At 54.4% G+C, this 23,489-nt stretch overlaps 9 protein-coding genes across 9 annotated transcripts; 5 read left to right on the top strand and 4 right to left on the bottom strand.

The window, feature by feature from the left end:
• Positions 1–892: 892 nt before the first annotated feature.
• On the top strand, positions 893–1,906 carry CC84DRAFT_71837 (uncharacterized protein). The gene has a single exon (XM_018187146.1). It carries the CDS (start codon positions 1,022–1,024, stop codon positions 1,643–1,645), a length of 624 nt encoding a protein of 207 aa, XP_018042549.1. The 5' UTR covers positions 893–1,021; the 3' UTR covers positions 1,646–1,906.
• Positions 1,907–7,300, top strand: CC84DRAFT_71838 (uncharacterized protein). Its single transcript, XM_018187148.1, has 3 exons — positions 1,907–5,288; positions 5,337–5,454; positions 5,504–7,300. Exons 1-3 carry the CDS (start codon positions 2,168–2,170, stop codon positions 7,182–7,184), a joined length of 4,920 nt encoding a protein of 1,639 aa, XP_018042548.1. The 5' UTR covers positions 1,907–2,167; the 3' UTR covers positions 7,185–7,300.
• A 1,868-nt stretch (positions 7,301–9,168) lies between these two features.
• On the top strand, positions 9,169–11,263 carry CC84DRAFT_1211783 (uncharacterized protein; the record flags this gene model as incomplete). Its single annotated transcript, XM_018182400.1, has 3 exons — positions 9,169–9,217; positions 9,271–9,849; positions 9,900–11,263. 3 exons carry the CDS (start codon positions 9,169–9,171, stop codon positions 11,261–11,263), a joined length of 1,992 nt encoding a protein of 663 aa, XP_018042547.1.
• Positions 11,264–11,577: 314 nt separating this feature from the next.
• Positions 11,578–13,042, top strand: CC84DRAFT_1254503 (uncharacterized protein; the record flags this gene model as incomplete). Its single annotated transcript, XM_018184469.1, has 2 exons — positions 11,578–11,777; positions 11,897–13,042. The coding sequence occupies exons 1-2, from the start codon at positions 11,625–11,627 to the stop codon at positions 13,040–13,042; spliced, it is 1,299 nt and encodes a 432-aa protein (XP_018042546.1). The 5' UTR covers positions 11,578–11,624.
• A 112-nt stretch (positions 13,043–13,154) lies between these two features.
• On the bottom strand, positions 13,155–13,664 carry CC84DRAFT_71819 (uncharacterized protein). Its single transcript, XM_018187145.1, has one exon. The coding sequence runs from the start codon at positions 13,566–13,568 to the stop codon at positions 13,200–13,202; it is 369 nt and encodes a 122-aa protein (XP_018042545.1). The 5' UTR covers positions 13,569–13,664; the 3' UTR covers positions 13,155–13,199.
• On the bottom strand, positions 13,167–14,908 carry CC84DRAFT_1134574 (uncharacterized protein). Its single transcript, XM_018176029.1, has 5 exons — positions 14,534–14,908; positions 14,429–14,484; positions 14,069–14,368; positions 13,766–13,962; positions 13,167–13,714 (listed from the first exon to the last, which is right to left on the bottom strand). Exons 1-5 carry the CDS (start codon positions 14,580–14,582, stop codon positions 13,594–13,596), a joined length of 723 nt encoding a protein of 240 aa, XP_018042544.1. The 5' UTR covers positions 14,583–14,908; the 3' UTR covers positions 13,167–13,593.
• Positions 14,909–15,022: 114 nt separating this feature from the next.
• On the bottom strand, positions 15,023–15,509 carry CC84DRAFT_71798 (uncharacterized protein). Its single transcript, XM_018187143.1, has one exon. It carries the CDS (start codon positions 15,411–15,413, stop codon positions 15,105–15,107), a length of 309 nt encoding a protein of 102 aa, XP_018042543.1. The 5' UTR covers positions 15,414–15,509; the 3' UTR covers positions 15,023–15,104.
• A 255-nt stretch (positions 15,510–15,764) lies between these two features.
• CC84DRAFT_1108304 (alpha/beta knot) lies at positions 15,765–17,391 on the bottom strand. Its single transcript, XM_018175198.1, has 2 exons — positions 16,732–17,391; positions 15,765–16,679 (listed from the first exon to the last, which is right to left on the bottom strand). Exons 1-2 carry the CDS (start codon positions 17,365–17,367, stop codon positions 15,918–15,920), a joined length of 1,398 nt encoding a protein of 465 aa, XP_018042542.1. The 5' UTR covers positions 17,368–17,391; the 3' UTR covers positions 15,765–15,917.
• A 408-nt stretch (positions 17,392–17,799) lies between these two features.
• Positions 17,800–23,181, top strand: CC84DRAFT_1078202 (uncharacterized protein; the record flags this gene model as incomplete). The annotated part of the gene is made up of 3 exons (XM_018173790.1): positions 17,800–18,084; positions 18,208–21,822; positions 21,871–23,181. 3 exons carry the CDS (start codon positions 17,800–17,802, stop codon positions 23,179–23,181), a joined length of 5,211 nt encoding a protein of 1,736 aa, XP_018042541.1.
• Positions 23,182–23,489: the final 308 nt, after the last annotated feature.

Below are 23,489 nucleotides of genomic sequence, written 5' to 3'. Positions count from 1 at the left end.
AATGCGACAAGGGTTGGGGGAGCAGGACAACCGACGCGAGTGATGGAGCGCCCGAACAGCCCGCAGTGTGCATCTCGACTTGGCTGCTGCTGTCTGCTCGTCTGCGCACTCAGGCCATGCCCTCCTCGTCTCAGCCTACTCGCACGCTTGTGAATGGCTGCCCGCTCACCGGTTTCCCCGCCGGCCCTGAAGCTTGGGGTGCCGCGACGGCCGGTGAAAACGGCCTGCTTGACGTTGCGGGCGGCTCTGCCAATCCCTGCATAAAGACGCCTTCGCTGGCGAGCGTGGCCGTGGTCTCATGGCTGCCGGGATTGCATCATCTTTCACCATTTGCGATGCCCCGTCGACATGCAATTGCATACGACTACGGTCGGCTGGGAAGGAATTGCGCACACTCTGGATTTCCCCCCTTCCAAAACTCTTTGCCTCAGGCCCTTGAATGACAGTGATATTCCCCACTGCTGCCTACTCGTGTCCAAGTGGGACCTCTGTGCTGTCTACGGGCTCGATTGGACATGTCTTCGCCACATTATGCAGACCATGCAGGAGACAGCGAACCGGAAGTCTTCGCCTGATGCTGGCCTTCCCCAGGGGCGAGGTTGCACTGGCGTAGCGGAAGCCTAAAGCTTCCCTTCCTTTGGTACACTCGACGAGCCTTGGTACTGCTGCCTCTTTGGTTACGACAAATCACAGATAGGCAAACAATTGTGTAACAGGGCTCAGATCCTTCTTGTGGGGAATACTAGCCTCCACAGTGGCTTGTGGTCCGGACTTCGATTGAAGACCATTCTGGTCATACGTTGCTCAAAACTTTGTGCCTACCTATTTCGTACTTCGCGATCTCGGTCATATATTTCTAAGCTGCAAACACATTCCAATCTAAGCAAGGAGCTTGAAGGCGGCCGCGATGGTAGGACTCAAACTCTATAAATCAGCTTTGCCTGCCCGCCCGATAAGGTGTTTGTTCAATTGCCCCCTCCCAATGCATCGCCCGGTTCGTTACGCCAGACACTAGCACCGAATGGTGATAACAACAACAACATCAACAACACATGGACCAGGACGCTCTAGAACCACGGCCGAACAGTTAATGATTTCCATAGACACCTTCATAACACTTGTAATTCGTACTGTTACCCATTGGCACCGAGAGTTGTCAAGCACGATATGTACAGACGACGTCAAAGATGTTGCAGCAAGGAGTCTCTGGCACCTGGCCATGTTGGCGTGCATTGGGAGGCCGGAGTCCTACACATCTGGCCGCCAAGCTGCATCCAGACGTGTCTCGCGTGTTTTCTTCACCGCTAATCCATGCCTGCGGTGGGGACGAACGTGCGCTTCCATCTTTATATGTTCGGTGATCGCCCGGAACGGCGCGTCGTCCATATCGTGGTCTTCTCACATGAAAACACCCGTCGGCACCAGGTGTCCTTCTATCTTGTACTATAGTAGCTTCAGAGTGTTGAAGTCGCTCTCACCCCAGAAGATGTGCTCGTGGGACTCGGTGCCTTACCTGATTGGTTGGCGCGGGACGAGTGCATCCCACCTCTCGCACATTCGCCGGAATGCAGCTCCTCGAACTCCCGAGCATTGTGACTGTCGTATACCTACTTATTGCCCCTCGTCCGCGCGCCTGAAGCTGTAGGAGTCATCCGCGACTCACACTGACTCATAACGCTTAGCTGTAGTACGCGAACTTCGCCTGTGCTCGCTATCTGTCCCATCCCGGTTTCGTCATCATAGACTCCAGCACCGTTCACCCGCGACAACACCCCTCCCAACACTCACTGCGCGCGCCGACCGATAACCCGAAGCTACCTCCGAGGCTCGTCCCGCCGCAGATTCGACTGCTGTCCAGACGCGCTTATCCGAGCTACCTCCTCGAAGCTCCTGTTGTACTGCGCACCGAGAAGGTTGCCACCTCGCGCCAAATTTCGCCGCCACTTCACCATACCCGCCGACGCGCTTCCCACCGTACTCCTTGCCTCTACGCAACCCGCGACATATCGACACAAACAATACCATCGACCGTTTCCGTGCCCAGTGTTCCTTCAGGAGTCTTTCCCCAGCTTCGCGACCAGCACCTTTAAATAAGCTTTGATCCCAGAGATCATAGCGAGGGGCTACTTGTCGAAGCAGAAGGATCTCTCCTCGTTCTATTCGGCACATGAGTGGGTATCTTTGGAAGCATTATTTTGAAGATGATGTCGACAGCTTTCGACATGTCTTGGAATCTGCCTCCCATACCTTACGGACAGGAGCACCGAAAGGTCCTGCTGGCCGGCAGGGAGGGGCTCTTGGTATCGGGTTGAACAGCAGTCCTGGTAGCTACGGAGCCTCCCCCCAGCTGGGCGCTAAAGGGAGGCGGCCAGCGGCCGGCGCTGGATTGACATTGACCCGTTCGGACATCAATAGTCGCGATGGCATGGGCATGACGATTCTACATCACGTTGCGTCTGCCACAAGCGAGAATGCCATTGGTTTTGCACAAGCTCTGCTTGAACACCCGCTGGTCGACTTGTATGCGCAGGATGCGGAGAACGGGTGGACTCCACTGCACCGAGCCTTCTATTTTGGAAATATTGCGATTGCACGACTGATCCTGAACCGCGATACTCAGGACATGCTCGGCTACGGCTCCACAGGCTTCAACCAACATGCACGAGGTCTCGTCAAGATCAAGGATAAGGAAGGCTACGGTCCACTGGATCTATTCTCCCTGACTATCAAAGACCGCACTTTGCGACCGGAAGTCGAGGCCACCGCTGAGGTCGATTCCGATGATGAGTTTGCGCAAGGTGACAGTGGCGACAGGGATGACGGTTTGCGGAAACGCATCATTGCACCACCAACCCTCCTCAATGGTGACGAGGTCTATACCTTTGGTAGCAACAAGAACGTAACCCTAGGATTTGGAGACCAAGACGATCGTCAGTTCCCTGAGCGAGTCGTTCTCCGACGACCTGATCACTTGCTGCAGAGATTCTATCAAGAGCACCGGGAGACCGAGGTTCAGAAATTCGCTGCCATGAATATGGGACTTCAAAACTCGGGCATCCTTCAGCCTTTGGCAGTCACCGACCTTCCAACGCACATCCGCAATACGCCACTCGTTATTCAGGACGTACAGATGTCAAAGCTTCATACGGCGGTTCTTACAACTGATCCGGTATCCAACCTTTATGTCTGTGGACATGGACCTGGTGGACGACTAGGCACCGGAACAGAAACTACAAGATACAAGTTCACTTGTATTGAAAACGGCGGTCTAGGCAAGAAAAAGATTGCTGCAGTTGCTTTAGGACAGAACCATACCCTGGCAATTACTGTCGAGGGAGAAATCTACTCGTGGGGCAATAACGCCTACGGTCAGCTAGGATACTCTCTACCAAAGCCCACGGTCAAGGACGATGACCCAATCTCAACAATACCAAGACAAATATTTGGACCCCTAAAGCGAGACGTGATTACAGGTGTTGCAGCTTCCCGAATTCATTCGGTGGCACATACATCTTCGTCTCTGTACACTTTCGGCAAGAACGAGGGCCAACTTGGAATCGTCGACTCCGATGCACGATCCTTGGAGATGCAGATCACGCCACGGAAGATCGCCGCGTCTTTGTTTTCTTCGCCAATCAGCTCAGCATCAGCTATAGATGGTGCTACAATATGTCTCTTAGAGAACCGAGAGGTATGGGTATTCGCCAACTACGGATATGCACGATTGAATTTCCCGCTTGATGGATTCACCAATAGCTTTTTGAAAGAGAGCTGGCTTACCACCAAGTACGAGACAACACCAAACAAAGTTAAGAAAATAACATCTGGTGGAGACACCATTTGTGCCTTATCAAGCTCTGGCGAAGTGTTCACAGTCGCAGTCAGCCGTCGCTCCGAAGGTGGCCAAGATTCCAACACATCCACAACCAACCCGAAGCAAATACGCGATGCCTTGTCGCTACCTAACCGCATCTGGTCGGCAAGACAAGGCCACATGGCCGCTCGAGATGTGGATGTGGACCAGGATGGTTCCATCATCTTGACTACTGAAGCTGGAAGCGTTTGGAGACGTACGAAACGAGCAACCATCAAGAGTACGGCTGCCATTGGCGCGGCTGAGCAGAAGGCCAAAGACTACAAGTTCCAACGAGTGCCAGGCTTGACGCGGGTCACGGCTGTGCGAGCATCCGCTTTTGGCGCTTACGCTGCAATTCGTAAGGATTGCGATGTCACTAGGTCCCAGATCATGACGGACGAGCCTGCACTCTGGAAAGATGTCGCACCATTGTTGCCTTTCTATGACCTATCGAACTATGAGGAGGACTCGAACGACGAGAACCCTCTCCCAAGGTTCTGGCAACGCCCTTCCGAAGCGCAATCTCTCCGGAAGCGAGTACTCGAGTCAAAAGATTTAGAGAAGGAAGTCTCAGAGATTTTGGAACGTACGTTACCCTCTTCAGAGAACACTTATGACATTCAACTCGGCACAACACTTTCAGACGTCCGCATTCCTGTTCACGAGTTCATTATGTCCAGTCGTAGTCGCGTCCTCCGAGATGCAATGGCCAGTTACCGTGCTCAGGACGACGGCAAGCCACACATGAGCGAGCTGTTAGAGATCCAAGAGATGGATGGTCGTTTGACTGTGGTTTTCCATGGCTTGGACTTCCTCACTCTATTCGATCTTGTCCTCTATTCGTACACCGACACTATTGTAGACTTCTGGAACGTCACGCGATATTACCCCGTAATGGCACACAGATACCGGACCGTCCGCACTGAACTCATGAAATTAGCGTTACGACTGGACCTTCGCCAATTGGAACCCGCCGTTCGACAAATGGTCACTCCAAGGAGGTCTCTTAACCTTGACATGGCGGTTGCTATCAAGGAGCCATCATTCTTCGACAGTGGCGATATGATCGTTGAGCTAGAGGACGGAGAGATGACCCTCCATTCTGACATCCTTTGTCAGCGATGTCCATTCTTTGAAGGTCTTTTCCGAGGTCGTGCTGGAGGTCAATGGTTGGCTGGCAGGCGTACAGAAGAGTCGCAATTGGTGCGGATTGACCTCACCCACGTCGACTCGCATCTATTCGAACTTGTTGTCCGTCACCTGTACACCGATGCCGGCGAAGAAATTTTCAACGATGTCACGAGTGAAGACCTTAACGATCTTCTAGCCTTGGATGAACTATTGGATCACATCATGGACGTCATGTCGGTTGCGAATGAGCTGATGTTAGATCGGCTCTCGCAGATTTGCCAAAAGCTCATCGGACGTTATGGTGAGTTCTTAACCTCGTAATGGAACATGAGAGTTAACGCGGTCATAGTCAATGCGCGAAACGTATGTTCGCTATTGGCAGCTATTGCGCCCAGTTCAGTTGCAGAATTCAAGGATGCTGCGCTCGAGTATGTGTGCTTAAGCATGGAAGCTGTCATGCAGAATGGGTTAGTGATTTCGTGCCATCTCACGAATGTACAAGCTAACCACGACTAGCTCGCTGGATGAGCTGGATGAAGACCTCCTATCAGAGTTGGATCATATTGTACGCGAAAATCAACTGGCCTTCCTACCTTTTGCGAGGAGTGGACGTGCTGAAGCACTATTGTTTGAAAAGTACCCGGAGCTCGCTGAGAGGATTGAGCGAGGCAAACGAGCCAAAGTGGACGCTATCGTTCTCTCTAACAAGTTCTCTGAAGCTGATGGATTCACATCGTCGTCGTTTCGAGCACAAAGCTTAGAGGAGCTGTCCATGTCACCTCTTCGGCAACGTAATCGCCGAAGGGCGTCCCGAGAAGGGAAACCCGAAGCTGAGAGCCCTGTATCCACTCCAGCTTTGAAAGCAAAGAGCTCTGTGGCAGACTTGATGTTTGAGATGTCAGATGGTGAGGATGATCACGAGGAGGATACTGCACTTCGTCAACCCCAATTCACACCAGCAGCAGGGAAGCAACCTGTCGTTGATCCAGTCGGATCTCTAGACGGATCATGGTCTGTTGGAAGGACGAACGATGGCCTGTCATCACTTGGGTCGGCTGCGCATAAGCACCCTAAGCTCGGATCTCAGAGTTTGAATTTTCCCCAGATCGCCTCAGAAAGAACATCTGGGCGGCCATGGGGTCCCGCACCCTTAGCCCCGACGAAGTTCGACTTGAAAGACATCATGGCCCAAACCAGTGTTCCACCCTCGAATCTCACACTCGGTCTCTCACAACAGGAAAAGGAGAGGAAGGCTTCGGGGTCTTTCCAAGCAAAGATGTCACAAAAGGAGCGAAAACGTGTTCAGCAGGCACATCAACTCGGACAGCCACCGACACCTGAGAAAGCGCAGCCAACCCCTCCTACAGTATCGCCATGGCAAGCTATGTCTCAACGGAAAGTGAGCGAGAGTCCAGCCGTATATCCAGCACCGTCACCTCCTCAGCCACCTAGAACTTCCAGCACGCCCCACTTGACGATGCGTCAGACGGTTGCCAATCGGGGCGCAAAGGCAAAGCAAAAGGAACAAGACAAGGGTCGTCAGCCTTCGCAATCCACTCCTGGATGTACATCATCATCCCAGAAGCTCACTTATGTAGCAGCAGATCCGTTATCGGATCGAGGGATGTCAGTCTCCACAACACCAATACCCACACCTCAGTCTGTGCGTCACATACCCCTCCCGACACACTCGCCGACCTCGCCAAGTCAGCACATGACTATGCATGAGATTCTCTCCTTGCAACAAGCCGAGAAGATCTCTATCCGGGATGCTGCAGCCAAACGAAGTTTGCAGGAAATACAACAAGAGCAAGAATTTCAGCAGTGGTGGGACCAAGAGAGCAGAAGAGTCATCCAGGAGGAAGAGCAAAGAAAGCGCGCAGAAGAGAGGGCAGCCAAACCCACTAATGGCCGATCAAGGGGTAGAGGAGGTAAGCCTAAAAGTAGAGGCAATGATAAGAAGGCAGGCGATGGACCAAGTCGAGAGAAAGCAAATAAGGATGTAAAGCTACTTCCAACCACTGCTGAGGTCTCAACTCCTGCCGCCGCCCCAAAGCAGGATGGTGCGGACAGGGGGAAGTCGAGAGGAAGAGGTGGTCAGCGGGGTGGTCGGGGCGGCGGTGGGAGAGGTGGTCGTTCACAGGGTCATCTGCGAGAAGCCTCTACGCCAGTTACACCCGCTGCCTCGAGTCAATGAGCCGTGAAAATCTGGTTCCAGCATGCGCTCAGCTTCTTGTACATGATTTGTGCTTTGTGTTGCGTAGCATCCGACACAGTAGACGTATATATGCCTTTGCATCTGCAGCACGTTGAGCTACCCGCCTGCCCTTTGCTAAGATTGTATCACATTACAACAGTGTTCTTTGTAACATTTGAAGTGACAGAGATGTCCAATGGGAAGGCGCGTTGCTGACTTCGAACAGCTGGGTGAGGAATGACTGTCCGTCAGGACGGTAGCTGCTGCGCCCTTCCCACAACAGCAACATCACACGACCAATGTTGATTTAATCCTGGTCATCAGCCGCTCAATCGTCGTTGCAGACCTATAATCTCGCTTGAGCATTACTTTGGAGGCGCAGCGCTCGTCTCGAACGCGTCCGAGCGCGCTGTGTATACCATGTCCGAGTCTGCCCGTCAGACCAAGCCACCTCCACACTGTCGACATGGGTTGGGGTGGCATCGTAAGACAGCATAGACCAGAGAGCACGATACAGGCCGAAATTCACTACTGTAGACACAGTCCCAGTCCTGAACTGCTTCGAGAACGTAAACAGCGATTGCCGTGCGGACTGAATTCCGCGTTCCAGGTCAGAACTAAGGACAAAACACTCAACGAAGGCGCAGGCGAGAGATCCGTAAATCATGACCATGCTGCCGGTTTACTTCCCCTTCAGGTGATGCTCTCTATTCGGGTCCATCGCACGATGTGGACGAAGTCTCCATCTCGGCGCCCGCGGAAGATTAGTGGAACGAGAGCTAGTCGATTCGAATTCTAATGGCTAAGATCATTCCATGGTAACAACTCGCTTCTCTACAGCTACGGAACGCTAGGACTGTTAGTACACAGATGTGTGGAGAGAGAGATGGATTTGTTGGGCGTATCTTCGCCGCGCTCTTCCTACATTGCCAATGTATCGAATACCGAGGCTCTGCTGCTACGCCGCTACCACATCGCTGCAAGATCTCAGCCTCATGTTTCGGTCGTTCCAGATAGGGAAGCGCTGAAACGTCTGAGTATCACTCAATGCTCTTTGCGCCTGCGGCTTCAGTGGAATGACACCGATATCTTGGAGTGGCATGATAGATTGTTTCTATCGGCGACGCGACACTAACGCCCAGTAATGGCAGCCTCCTACCACGACGTCATACCGCTTCAGCGCGGAACCTTCGGAATACGGCGTATCAGATAGTCCACAATGTCGCATGTCCACAATGTATGAAGAAGCTTGCGAATGTAGCAATGCTTGCTCCACCAAACGCGCGGATTCAGCACGCACAAGGTCCAGTATTGCGGGTGATCTACACGCGACACTGAATGACCGACCGTCGGGGAACACAGCGGCGTTTTTAATGTTCGTCCGCCGTCTCGTCATGAATCTTGCGGGGACGCAACCTGCATGGCGTACGTTTCGAGCAAAGTCCGAGATGGGAGATCGACGGCCTAACCAGGCAAGCTACCGCTAAGACGCGTCCAAGCGGCCGTCGGGATTCTGATTTGCCCCTTGATGACAGCCCAATCTTCTAGCTGCAGGGTGTTCACACAGCAATGCCCTACCAAGACGAACATGGCGGTGACTTTCAAAGCTGAGGGGATCCTACGATTATCATAAGCACTACCTGTTGATTGTCATTCATCAACTACAACACGGCCACGCGACAGCAGAAATATGGCATCCAATGGGGCGACAGAAAGTACTAAAAATAAGGCGGAGCGCTGACGGAAGACAGGGACAAGCCACGCCTAAGCCCACTTTGCCTCGCTTGTATGACCTCACTGGCCCGTTTAGTCCGGTCCGCGCGAAACAAAGCCACATGTTGACCCTTCCGGCTTTCCGATCAAGCTAAGAAATCATTTAACAACACCGAGTATCCGCACTTCTCGATTGGCATTTTCCGATATCTTACCTTGCTGTGTCTCCCGAGAACCAATTCCTACAGCAGACGTAGTGTAGATTCTGAACATGAGGTATTCACTGTTCGCCGCGTCGGCCCTTGCGTCGCTGGGAAGTGGTAGGCCAAGGTTACACGCCCTCGCCCCTGATCTGTGCTTACAATCGACACAGCATCATTGGTTGGCCGGGCAGAAATTGAGCAGATTGAGGCAAATGCCGCGTACAGAGCAGTGGAAGTCTACAAAAGAGCTACGAATGAAGCACCCAATGGGTATGCGCCAGCAGAGGTGGACTGCCCATCAGATCGGCCGAGCATCCGGAAGGCAGACACACTTTCAAAAAACGAAACGGATTGGCTGAACTCCAGGAGACCAAAAACCGTGGATCCCATGCGCGAACTTTTGACGAGAATAAACATTGATGGCTTTGATGCTGGAAAATATATTGACGACAATCGCGACAACACTACGAATCTGCCTAATATTGGAATTGCTTTCTCTGGAGGTGGTTACCGTGCTATGTTAAACGGCGCTGGTGCGCTCGCAGCATTTGACAGCAGGACCCCCAACGCAACAAACGGCGCAAGTCAGTTGGGAGGACTCCTGCAAGCATCGACCTACATTGCTGGTCTATCAGGCGGTGGTTGGCTTGTAGGAAGTATCTATATGAATAACTTCACCTCCGTTCAGAACATCATCGATCAAAACGAGCCAGGTGATGTCTGGCAGTTGGGCAACTCAATTCTGAAAGGTTCGTTGAAATGAGGAAGAATCGAGACGTGCGAAACTAACACTAGCCAGGCCCGGAGACTGGAGGTATTCAAATTTTGAGCACTGCTGAGTACTACGGCAACCTTGTAAACACAGTCACCGACAAGAAGGATGCCGTTGGAGGCTTCGACACTTCGCTCACTGACTACTGGGCGCGGGCTCTTTCATTCCAGTTTGTCAACGCCTCTGACGGTGGCCCTGGATACACTTGGTCATCGATCCAAGATGATCCAGACTTCAAGAATGCCGACGCACCATTCCCCATCCTTATTGCACTCGAGCGCGCTCCTGGAGAGGCCGTTCTATCGCTCAATTCCACAAACATTGAGTTCAACCCATTCGAGATGGGCAGTTTCGATCCGACGCTCTATGGTTTCGCACCGCTGAGGTACATTGGTTCCAACTTCTCCAACGGCGAGCTACCAGACAACGAGAAGTGTGTCCGCGGATTCGACAACGGTGGCTTCGTTATGGGTACTAGCTCTTCGCTGTTTAACCAGGTCATTCTGCAGTTCCAAGATGATAATGCCGCCCCGGCCCTGATTAAGAGCGCTCTGAAAAGTATTCTAGAGGCACTCGGCGAGAACGAAGATGATATCGCGGACTACACTCCCAATCCATTCCAAGGATACAACAACCGTACCAACCCCAGCTCGAACACCAACAGGCTCACGCTCGTCGACGGTGGTGAGGATCTGCAGAACATCCCATTCAACCCTTTAATACAGCCGCACCGCGAGGTGGACGTGATCTTCGCCATCGACTCTTCCGCCGATACCGTGAAACCCACGGACTCTGCACAGAACTGGCCCAACGGTACATCCCTCGTCGCAACCTACGAGCGTACCAACAACGCCACTATCCAGAACAACACGGCTTTCCCCTACATACCCGATACAAACACCTTTGTCAACCTCGGCCTCAACAACCGCCCGACCTTCTTTGGCTGCGACTCCGGAAACCTGACCGGCCGTGGCGTCTCCCCCATCATCGTGTACCTCCCCAACGCGCCCTATGTCTTCCTCTCCAACACGTCCACCTTCGCAAAGCTAGACTACAATAACACCGAGCGTAACGCCATGATTCAGAACGGCTACGATGTCGCCACTATGGGCAACAACACTCGCGCGGGCTACGAAGACTGGACCACCTGCGTCGGCTGCGCCATCATTTCGCGCTCCCTCAACCGTACAAACACGAAGATGCCCGACGCGTGCTCGAAGTGCTTCGATAAGTACTGCTGGAACGGTACACGCGCGGAGAACACTCCCCCACCGTACTGGCCTGAGATGATTCTCCAGGAGATCAACGTCAAGAGCGGGGTAGCCAAGTTCGTGCCCAATGTTGTTGGGTTGGCTGTGGCCGCGGCTGTCTCGGGGCTGCTTATGATGTAATGTGTCTTCTTTTCACACGTGGTGGTATGAGTGCATAATGTTTGGATACTTTACGATACCCGATTTGGGACATGGGGATTTTACTCGAATGGGCATTGGTAGCGTTTTGGGTCTGGGTTTACATGGCAATTTGGTGTGCATATAGCGGTATTTGGATGTTCAGAGTACTTTACCAAAAATAAATTGTTCATATTTCACACACAGCTTGTTTCGTGAACCACTGTCTTAGGTGTACGTATCTGGAACATTTGAAAGGTCCAATGATGATGCGTCGTGTCCTGGATACAATCGCGCTAAGACGCGACCCCACCTGACTTGAACTCGTACATCACTTACATGCCAACTCTGTTCGTTGTCCAAAATGCCGCCAAAACGAAAACGTCAGGAAGAGGCAGAATTCGGCTCTCTGTGGATGCACGCTGCTACAAATCCACCACCCCGTAGGAAGGCATGCCGGCAATGCTTCGAGGCAAAGGTGCGGTGTGATCACACAAGGCCTGTCTGCTCGCGATGCGTACGTAGAAACGCTACTCATACGTGACTATGTGTCCCAGTGGACGCAAATTGATGTTGATCTCAAGCTCGAATGCAAATCCTCCCAGATGGAGCGAATTGCTGACATGTCACCCCCAGACGCGCCGCGCCCTCCACTGTGACTTTTCCGGCGCAGCAAGCGAAGAACCACGCTCAAGCATCCCTCCCGTCTCTGATCTCACCACCTTGGACACAGCTAGCTCTGTGACACCGCTCACCGCAGACCCAGGCACGGGGTTCCGTTGCCAAACCCCGCTCTTCACATCAGCCCAACCCACAGCCACACAGCAACCCTCCCCACGCCCTCCGTCCCTCCCGACCACCACGAACCGCCAAGACGTCCAACTCATCTGCACTGTCGATGCAGAACGAGTCCGCGACCGCTGGCTCGCCGGCTGGGTCCCCGCGCCCGACCAGCACCCCAAGAACCTCTCCCGCGGGACCGCCGTGTTCATCCACAGCGTGCTGAGAGCGTACCCGCAGATGCTGTGTAAGGGCGATCTACCACCCATCATCCACCATCTGCAGGTGGTAGATGGGAAGTTGCCCCAGCCGCTGGCGAACTGTGTGTGTGTTGCGCGGATGTGGGAGGGGCTTGGGGAGGGAGTGGAGGGGGCCAAGGCGGCCATTGAAGAGGGCAGGGAAATGGTGAGGGAGGTTACCGTGGCTCAGATGTCGAAACTAGCTGCGCAAACGAAGGAACAGAACCGCACGCAGTGGGACCTCCTCGCCGCGTTCCAGGCATACATTGTGTACGCCACGCTGCTCCTCGGGCCCGACCGCACTCCGGTAATCCCGCAGGAGCTCATGCTCAACATGCAGGACCTCGCCCACACAATCTGTCAATCCGGCCTCCTGCACCCCGCCGAGCTCCCCTCAAGCTCCTCCGCAAGTCCCCGCCCATCCTGGTCCCACTGGGCTCTCGCCGAATCCAAGCGCCGCGCCCTGACGGCCATGTATCTCCTCGACGACGCCGTCAACGTCTTCGCCGGAGTGTCTTGCATTCGCGGCGACGAGCTCGCTCAACTACCCGCGCCGTGTAGTGAGAAGCTGTGGCGCGCAGAGAACGAGGGATCGTGGGGGAGGCTGTGGGATGTGCATGCTGGGGAGTGGGAGTGGGGTGGATTGCGATTGGAGGAGCTATGGGGGACGGGGGAGAGGGGGAGGGTGGAAAGGTGGGTGAGGGATATGGATGCGTTGGGGATGGCGGTTTTGGGGGTTACGACGGCGATTGGGGAGCGGTGATGGGAACGGTACTCTGATTGCAAGTTCGGTGTGCAGTCTTTGGAACCCTAACATACTCCGAGGTTGAACGTAGTTCACGCTCAAGGTCAGCGATAGTGTGATACTGCACAGGAAAAGCTGCAGAGTGGAGGAGAGAGGAATAGCTTGATTTGAAATATTACGCTAGGATCCGAAACGAGAACGCGAACGCTGTAAAGTACGACCGCAGAGCAAGCGCAAAAGCAGAGCCCAGCCACCAGGGTAGAGGGGTATCTTCGCAAAATAGGACAGGAACAACCCATGCAGAAACTCCAAGGATAACGTAAACGCCGAGCTGGAACCAGAAATGCGAAATGCTCCTTCTCCACCGTTCGCGCAAGTCGTCGTGCTGTGCTGAAGACGGAGGGCTGAACAGATCTACCGAAACGCGCTTTTGTCGACGTAGACTGTCGAATCTGGAGTCATCCTGTGCGCAACTCCATCCACCACAACGGGCAAGACAGGCGCTTGCAACCATCATGTCGTCCATCGACCCCTCATACATCATTTCGTCGTTGCACCTCCTGCATGTTCTACCGCGCCTCCGAGCGCACCGACTGGGAGCGTATCGACCCCGTTTCCTGATACTGCTGGTACCACTCGCCGCTGTTGCGGTGGTATCCGTCGTTCCACGCGCCGATGCGGCTGTACAATCTACGCTCTATTAGAGGGACTACCAAGGAACAACGGAGCTGGCTTGCCTACTGCTCGTCTTGCACGATCTCAAGGTTGTCCTCTGGAAGCAGCTCGTAGTCGCCCTCGGGCGGGAGGTATAGCGCTGAGGCCACCATGCCCAGGCTGGTCAAGAAGAGGGTCACCCATGACACGGTGCAGAGAGACCAGGAGGCGTCGAGGTAGTGGCCTGGGACGGAGAAGCGGTCGTGATGGTCAAAGAGGTAGGCCTGTGAGTGTCAGCGCTTGATATTTGTGGATTTGAGTGAGTGTTAGGAATGGAGGTGGAGGTGACGGGCAGGCTTTTGCGGATGGGGTGGCGAGAGGCCGACATACCACAATAGACATGCCGACGCACTGTACAAAGGCACAGAATAGCAGCAGTGTGCTGACAATGTGCCATCCGGCGGCCCTGCGCTGCACTCCGCCCGAGATGATCACGACGAAGGACACGAGGGTGCACAGCTCCACGGCGACGTCGAAGGAGATGAAGAAGCCAACGGTCCTCCACATGTTGCAGAAGCTTTCATCTGTCTTGCAGTATTCGCGACTAGGAAACTGCGCGTATTCGGGCTCATTGGGGATGTTTGTGTAGCGGCTGTGGAGTCCGTAAGACATTTTGCGCCCGTCGTTGTTCTGGCGGCAGTTAGACTAGTCCTCGAGTACAGTGGTGTCTGAGCGGGCAGGAGGCCTCACTGGGTCGAAGCTGATCCATCGCGGCATGTAGATGCTGGCGATGGTCATTGTCGTGCCTGTACGCCTTAGCTGGTGTTTCCATATGCTGCAAATTCCCTCACTCACTGGCCAGGGTAAGCCAGAGGCCGACGCTGTATACTATTCTTCGCGTCATGATGTGTAGAGGCGCACAGTGCACACGCGCTAACAAGCAGAGGTGATGAGGAGTTTTTGAGGACAGGCTGTTGCCGCCGCAAAGACCGGACGACCGAGGTGTGCTCGGCGCGTGAAGGCCTCGTAGATCTGTTGCTATGGCTGCGGGATGCGGTGGAGGCCTCGACAAGGGTGCTGAAGAAGCGCGCGCTGGGAGCGAGCGGCGGCCTGGAATGCGCGAAATTATCTTTTACGGCGGGGGTCGCAGGGCTCGTCGGGATGGGTGAGCGTAGCCCACAAAGGCTGGCAGGCTTGCGTGACGGCGTGCCCGCCGCTTGTTGCTCTCGCTACAACAAGAAGATCGAGCGATGACGATCGTGCAATTGACCCACCCGTACTCTAGCGCCGTCCGTGCGCGAGACTAGGCCGAGTCCAATCGATTCACCGCCCGCCACCACTCCACCCTCGCTGTGATTGATAGCGGATATCGCGCTGGGTCACGGCTGCCCTTGCGTGGAGGACCCGCCCAAGGCCGCGAGGCTGGCTAGCCATGCATACAGAGCCTCAGCTCGCGACTCGAGGCGACAGCGATGAGCCAAAGCCAGGTCAACACATGCGCCTTTCTCCGAGTAGCCACCTTACTCCCAGCATGTCCCCAGCAACTCAAGGCCAACTCATCTGGGAGCTCCGAACGATCACGGAAACGGAGGTAGCACATGAAGCGGGGTTGCGGCGCGTCGCGAACACTCGCTGACAAGCATCGACTTTCGCGTTTCCCATGGCCAGATAAGGCGCCAGCCACACCTGGCGTGCGACCCTCCACCAGGCCCCCGAACACGTGGGGGCAATCCATATCTCCCCTGTCATAAGCGGAATGTCCGATCCGCCGTCGCAACTGTCGCGCGTGACATGCGTTTTATGACGCGGATCTTGCCGATCCATCAGATGCATGAGGCAATAAAGTTATCTGGCGGTGTGCACCGCGTACAGATATAAGACCGCAAAGGCATCTGTGCTCACCCCCGCACGTTGTATGCAGCGGCGGCCTTCCGAGCGCGACGCAAGCGAAGGGCGGGGAATGCACGATCGAGCAGCCTGATCATCTAGTTGGTGTGGGCGCGACTGACTCTGGTTCGTCGGTGGCCGAGCGATAGGTTGATAAAGGTGATGTGCTTAGATACGATGAGGAGGTAAGATAAGGTTTGCCCATCCCAGCCTACACAGCAGACATGGGAGAAGCTCCGTTATTGTGCAGGGTCTATCTGGGGTATATGCCGCGTTCCCGCGTTCCGGTCCTGGAAATATCGTACAAGAGGTATTTACATAGAGTACATAGGGTACAGGAGCAGCTCCTCGTCTAGAAGAGCATGTTACCGGGCGCCCGAGGCTTCGGCTTCTGCAGCATGTCGTAGCAGAGTAACGACGCCGCCACGCTGACGTTGAGACTGTCAACACCTATTTCATCAACATTTCGACCATGCCGGATGCCCACCTTGTAATGGGCCAAGTTCAGCAGACTCGTTCGCAGTCCTGTTCCTTCCGCGCCCATCATCAGGATCGTGGGATGACTCTCAACAGGGCAATGCTCCACAGGCAGGCGTTTTGTGCTCCGAGCTCCTGTATATATCACTTCGGTGGAGGGAGGACTTGGTTTAATGCTGGACAATGCGCCTTGAAGAGCCGGCAGCTCCAGAGGTGGAACGGCATCACTGGCGTATATTCTCCACCCAGCACGCGCACTCCGCCCCAGAAAGTCCGTGCCTTGGTTGACCTTGAAGATGGGTATGGCTTCAGCTGCGCCGGCGGAGGCTTTGAGTGCAATATGGCTCCATGGTGCGCTCTGGCGAGTAGGAGTGACAATGGCGTCGACGCCGAGGAAATATGCCGAGCGGGCGATGGCGCCTAGGTTCCCCTCGTCGAGCACTCCGTCAGCGTAGAGGACCAGAGGGTGTCTCCATCCAGCGGAATTGTACGTGAACTCGGTCTGTTTGCCATTGATCTCCAGGTCCTCCCTACTCTGGCTGTCTAGTGCAACTTCGAACTGCCCCAGGTTGATATTCGACGACACTAACGATATAAGAGGCGGAACGGGAAGAGGTGATGCTTCAAGGATGAAGCCCTGAGCCGCCTGTAAGTGGAAGGTATGGATGCGTGGTGCATGGACTACCTACATTGTGGGGTCTGCCACTGCTAGCTTTGTCAAACGCTTGCAGGTATTCGTCACCGACTTCTCTGATATCGACCTTCTTTTTCGCTCTTGCAACAAGGGCAGTCAGCCCTACATGTGAAGCACCTCGTGCATGGATGTATAGTTTGTGTAGCTTCCGTCGATTTGCCTTGATGGCAGCTAAAACGCTCGAGTATCCGTAGATGAATTCGGAAGCCGCTGTGGTATATGGGAGCGATTCGATACGAGCTGCACCTCTCCTCCGGGCGCTATCTTCGTATCGTTCTTGGTGGTCTGCAGCGTCGGCCGACGTCGTAGTGCGTGGGCTACCCGTAGCATCTCGATATGAGCCTCTTGCTGCTCCTGCGAAACGTGACGAGCCTATGTCCAGGCGCTTTTGCCCATGAAAGAGGTTTTTGGAACCACGCCTCTCGGGGCCTGTAGCTACTTCAGCTTGGAAGCGTCGTCGGTCTCCTCGCCTATCTCTTCCCGATGAAAATTCGAGCTCTCTGTCGCCAGAGCTCCTGCCTCGTTCGATGGCAGCGGTGATTGACTTGTTTCTTCCTTCACTGCGTGTGCCGAGACATGTAAAGCGCGGTATTCGGAGGACCGTTGGGCGTAGGGGGCCACTTTGCAGCATGGCAGGACGAATGTGAGGTTCTAGCTGTGACGTCTTCTCATCCCGACTCGCCATCCAAAATCGCGAACACGAATGGTCCGTGCTCAAACGCGTCGCGCCTGCTCGACGCCGATTGGAGGCGACCACCGCGGCCCTCCGCTCCACTGTGAACTTGAAAGCGACGAACCACTCCCGGCGCGCAGCAGAGCCCACGCGTTCAAAGAGCAAGGGTGTTTCTCTCTACCTCTAGTCTATAGACTTGCTGCCTGCCGCCCCGACATTGGCAAGTCACCCCGCTGCCAACCAATTCCCCCGTCGAGACCGCCGCAACGGATTCGTTCCAAGGTTGGACTCGCCCGACGGCTTGCCCGCGCGAGGGCGCTCCATGGCCCCAGTATGGCGCGCGCAGCATCCATAACGAGCGACGACGACGACGCCGACGAACCCGATCTAATGGCGTCCTTCCAGAAAGGCGCAAATGGTCCAGCGCGCGGGCGGAAGGCGCGCTCGCATACCAGCGGTCGCAACTCTTCGGTCGAAGAGAAGGAATACAAGCGCATCCAGCGCATAGAGCAGGCGCCACAGAAGCTTGCAGCTGTGCGAGTGCCGCCCGTTCGAAACCGCAATCAGTATATCTATTATGACGGCAAAGATGCTGTTCATGGCGTTCGGCGGGAGATTGAGAAGCGTGGCGAGCTGTTATACGATATTGAACTCGTCGACGGCACACACAAGCGGGTAAGTCACCTCCGACATGAACGGCGGCCAGCCTATTCGCTAGGTAAAGGTGCTTGCGCCTTTACAGTTTCCCAGTCACCCATCCTTTACCTGGGATATCCAAGCTAACAATCTCTCTCTTAGGTCACCTTCGACGAGCTCCTGGCCCTCGACAACGGCGCCGCTGCTTTCCATACCTTCCAACAAAACGACGACGGAATTGCGAGCCCGGGCAACGCAGATACCGACATGCGCGACTCACGGTTGCGGAGACAGGTCACAAAGCCCAAGAACGACGGCTTCATCAGTGTTCAAGGACTCGACCTATCGTCTGATGATGAGGTCTCCTCGCGACCGCCTCGCCAGAAGCGGCTCAGCAACTTGAAGGGCCTTGATAGGAGCAGCGGCAGAAGCAGTAGGGCTACACGCCGAAGTACTACCCGCGATTCTTCTTCTAGTGAGAGTGACGCAAGTAATACGAAACGTCGCCGGAGGCGCAAGCTGGTCTCAAAGCCTACGCGCCGCTCTGGCCAGAGCCATGCAGCTGCGCGAGCGTACGATGAGGACGAGGAGGGTGACGATGACGAACATGACGACTCCGACGATTCAAGCATCGACATCCTACAATCACATCTCGCATCTCATAAGCGAAAGCGCGGACGCCCTTCCAAGGCACCGAGACCGGAGAAGATTCTTCGCATAGGCATGCGACAGTCTGGTCGAGCCACTCGTGCGCAGAACAACATGGAAGAAGCCAACATCGACGACATCTATAGATCAGATTCAGATGAGCCCAAGGCTGCGACGGTCAAGATCGTCAACGCAAAGGAGACGTTCGAAACCCTTCCCCGCAATAACCTTTTCAGGTCTCGTCACGTAGAAGGATGCGAGGTGTGCTCTAACGGTCCCAATGTCGCGCCCCTCATATACTGCCAAGGCTGCTCTTTGGCGTACCACAAGAATTGCATTGGAACCCGCTCTACTCGTGAGCATCTTGTTACAAAAATCAGTGACGATGTTTACGTGCTACAATGCCGACGATGTATCAATGTATATAAGATGAAGGATCGCACTGCTCCCGATCTTGCTGTCTGTACAGATTGCCGTCATGCTGGTCCAGCCTGCAAGCCGTTCCGCCATCGCAAGACCACGGTGCAAGAACAGAAAGATCGAGATGAGAACGACGGCTTGGATCCCGTCACCGATGTCCCTTCCAACCTCATCAACAATGCTTCCAATGTCATGTTTCGCTGTACACGCTGCTCGCGTTCCTGGCATTACCATCACTTGCCAGCTCTCACGCCTTATTCCAGCGATCTTGCACGGGACGAAGACGAGACTGCCGACGAGCGATTTGCAGAGTACTCCAAGTCTTGGATGTGCAAGGAGTGCAACGACACTATAGAACGAAAGGTCGGAGGTTTCGTTGCTTGGCGACCGTCAGATGTGGAAACATACCATCCTGGAACTCCGTGCGAAGAGGTGAACGAAGATGAGAAACAGTACCTCATCAAATGGGACGGTGAGTCGTATTTTCAAGCGACATGGTTCTCTGGTGCTTGGACCTGGGGTGTCACAGCCGCCGCCATGCGAAAAGCGTTCTTCAAGCGGGAGGAAGGCCCCAAGATGCGAACTGAAGACGCAATCCCCGAGGAATACCTCCGCATCGATATCGTTCTTGATATCAAGTTTACTAGCTACGTTGAAGTCCGGAGCGAGGAAATCGATAAGGCTCGTATCAAAGAGGTGGACAAGGCACTCATCAAGTACAAAGGTCTCGGGTACGAGGACGCTGTGTGGGAAAAAGTTCCGACCCCCGAGGATGGCGACCGATGGCTAGACTTCGTTACTGCCTACAATGATTGGGTCGCTGGTCGGTATATCCGCTACCCGAAACAAGGTCCGCTGAAAGCTCGCCTAGAGAAGGCTCGTAATGGGACGTTCGCCAAATTGGAGAAGCAGAAGCAACCGGGTTGTCTCGTTGGCGGAGAACTCATGAAATACCAGCTGGAAGGGCTAAATTGGCTTTACTACCAGTGGTTCATGAAGAAGAATGGCATTCTTGCGGATGAAATGGGTCTCGGCAAGACGATCCAGGTAATTGCATTCATGGCGACACTCATCGAGGAGCATCAGTGCTTTCCGTTCCTCGTTGTGGTACCAAATTCTACATGTGCAAATTGGCGTCGAGAAATCAAGCAGTGGGTGCCATCGTTACGCGTGGTGACCTATTTCGGTTCTTCAGCTGCTCGCGAAATGGCGAAAAATCATGAGATGTTTCCTGAGGGCTCCAAAGATCTTCGGGCACATATTGTTGTAACCTCTTATGAGACGGCCACTGATGACAGCTCTCGACGGGTCTTCAAGAGTGTTAGTTGGGCGGGCCTCATCATTGACGAAGGGCAGCGTCTCAAGAACGACAAGAGCCAGCTTTACGGTGCTCTCACCGCAATTAGAGCACCCTTTCGGCTGCTTTTGACCGGCACCCCTCTTCAGAACAACGCCAGGGAACTGTTCAACCTTCTCCAGTTCCTTGACGAGACCATCAACGCCGCGGAGCTTGAGGAGAAATACGCAGATATGACTGCAGAGAACGTCCGAGAATTGCATGAGCAGATCCGTCCGTACATTCTTCGCCGCACGAAAGCGCAGGTCCTCACGTTCCTACCTCCGTTGGGCCAAGTCATCATACCCATCTCAATGAGTGTGCTGCAAAAGAACGTGTACAAGTCTATTCTAGCAAGGAATCCTGAACTCCTCAAAGCTTTATTCACGACTGGTAACCTGAAATCCCAGGAACGAGCGAATCTCAGCAACATCCTGATGCAGCTTCGAAAGTGCTTATGCCATCCATTCGTGTACAGTCGCGAAATCGAGGAGCGCACTGACATTGCTGCAATGTCGCACCGCAACCTGGTCGAAGCGTCGGCCAAACTTCAGCTTCTTGAGCTTCTGTTGCCGAAGCTCAAAGAACGTGGCCACCGGGTTCTTATCTTCAGCCAATTCCTAGACATGCTCAGCATCATTGAGGACTTCCTGGATGGGATGCAGATGGCATATCAGCGCCTCGATGGCACAATGGGCTCCCTGGAGAAGCAGAAACGCATCGATCAGTTCAATGCACCAGAGTCATCACTCTTTGCCTTCCTGCTTTCAACGCGGGCTGGCGGTGTCGGTATCAATTTGGCAACAGCGGATACAGTTATTATTCTTGACCCAGATTTCAACCCCCATCAGGACCTCCAAGCTATCTCACGAGCACACCGAATCGGTCAAAAGAAGAAGGTTCTGTGTTTCCAGCTCATGACACGAGCGAGTGTCGAGGAGAAGATCGTCCAGATGGGCCGGAAGAAGATGGCCCTTGATCATGTCGTGGTCGAGCAACTAGGCGAAGAGGACATTGATGACAAGGACGTGGAATCCATCTTGAAGTTTGGAGCAGCTGAGCTGTTCAAAGACGACACTGCCGACCACGATATCCGCTACGACGACGCGTCAATAGACAAGCTCTTGGATCGCAGTCAAATCGAGAATACAAAGACAAGCGGTGACGATTCGGCTGAGTCTCAGTTCAGTTTTGCTCGCGTTTGGGCAAATGACCAAGGTACCCTCCAGGAGAACCTGGACACCGCGGACGATGAGGTCGCTCCTCCTGACTCCGGGGTATGGGACAAGATTTTGAAAGAGCGCCGAGAGCTTGCGGCCGCTGAAGCGCTAGCAAGGGCTGAAGCTCTAGGCCGAGGAAAGCGCACTAGAATGGTAGGTTGTGTGGAGACATGTAGACAGAACCCCGCTAATCGCAGACAGGCCGTCAACTACGAGACTGAGGAGGCGAGAAAAGCAGCCGAAGGCAGTGACAACGAGAGCCTCCTCGGTTCGGCTGTCAAGCCCGATAAGGTTGACAAGCGTTTGAAAAAGAAGAAAGATCAGTCTGAAGAGGATACTGACTTCCAGGCTGACACCGAAGACGAGCACTCTGAAGACCAAGCCAGTGCCAATGAAGAGGGTCAAGCTGAAGCGGCTGATCTTGGAGATGACACTGCTCGCCGACGAAGCACGAGCGCTCCACTTAACCAGTCGCTGTACAAGCAAAACAGCGCAGGTGGGTCCCAAATTTCTTCAAAGTCTACTCCAAAGTCCAGCCCCAAGAAGTCTACCCCCAAATCCAAGTCCAACAGCAAAGCCAAAGATCGCGGCACCTTTCCTGCCATCACGCTGTCTCCTGGCAGCGTTGTGAAAGGCAAGACTGGCGCGCGCCGACTCTCAAAGCCAAAACCTATTCGCGATGAGGACAAGTATGGAACGGTCACCGTCGCGAAAGCCCCCCGGCCACCTCCAGAAGTTGTCGATCTCACTCGAGGAGACACCATCCGATTAGGACCTCTATTTCAAGTACCGGGACTACGACCATTCCAAACTAACATCCGTCCGCCAGTGAAACCTTTCGAACGCGTCCAGATGCCCATCCGCTCTCCGCAAGAGGCTGGCTACAGCGTATTCCCTCTTATCACTTGCCCCGCCTGCCACAAACAGCACCCGCGGGGTGCTTGCGAACTCAAAGTCTCTGGCGTGGAGCACTGTGGTCTCTGTGGTCTTGCTCACTACGGCATCGGCCGCACATGTCCACATATCAAATCCGAGACTCAGGTCCGCGAGATGCTGGAAGCGCTGAAGCGCTCACCTGAGAAGAAAGAGCTGGTCGAGCTCGCGGTCAAATATCTGCGTGGCGTGAAAGGTACACTTGTTCAGGGAAAAAAGAAAGAGAGGGAGAAGGCAATGATGCAGGCTGGCGGAATGCCGCCGGCGAATCGTGGCCCAACAAATCTTGATCGTCCACCAGCAGTAGTGTACGATCCGGGGCAAGCGCAGCACGTGCAGGGTCCGCGTCCCGGCTTCCAAGCCATGAATGGGGCACCACAGTCATATCCTGTATCCCGGCCTGGCCCGGGTAGTGTGGCCAGTCACGGCCCAGGCCAAGCACCGCAGGTGAATGGCTCGTCCGGGCCGCTTCGGGGCGGTACTCTGCAGGGGCGGTGGGGCCAGCAGGGTCTGCCTCAGGATGCTGCGCCTATCGACGATCAGCATGTAGAGAGTGCGCTGCTGGGCCAGGACAATTAGATCCGTGGGCTTCATCGCCATCCTGAACACAAATTGGACAATCTCAAGGTTACGGAGGCGCATTTTGATGTTAGTTGCTGGGCGCGACTGCATTCCGAGGCATGGCGTGGCGTTCAATGAGGGTTAATGGGGTGTTTGGCCTTGCGCTGAAGTTTGGTTCACGGCGAATATCTCCGTCGAGCGAATCCTGTCCACTGGTTTTGGATATACGGTCTTATCCCAATGGAAGCGCTCCGTAGTGGATAGACAGACATACGCATGAGCCTTTGAGCTATTGCATGGAAGAGAATTACCGTATATTCCTGATC

Source organism: Paraphaeosphaeria sporulosa (genome assembly GCF_001642045.1).
Source record: "Paraphaeosphaeria sporulosa strain AP3s5-JAC2a unplaced genomic scaffold CC84scaffold_1, whole genome shotgun sequence".
Classification (NCBI taxonomy): domain Eukaryota; kingdom Fungi; phylum Ascomycota; class Dothideomycetes; order Pleosporales; family Didymosphaeriaceae; genus Paraphaeosphaeria; species Paraphaeosphaeria sporulosa.
The sequence above is the reverse complement of the archived record's forward strand: the minus strand, read 5'-3'. Positions and strand labels throughout refer to the sequence as shown.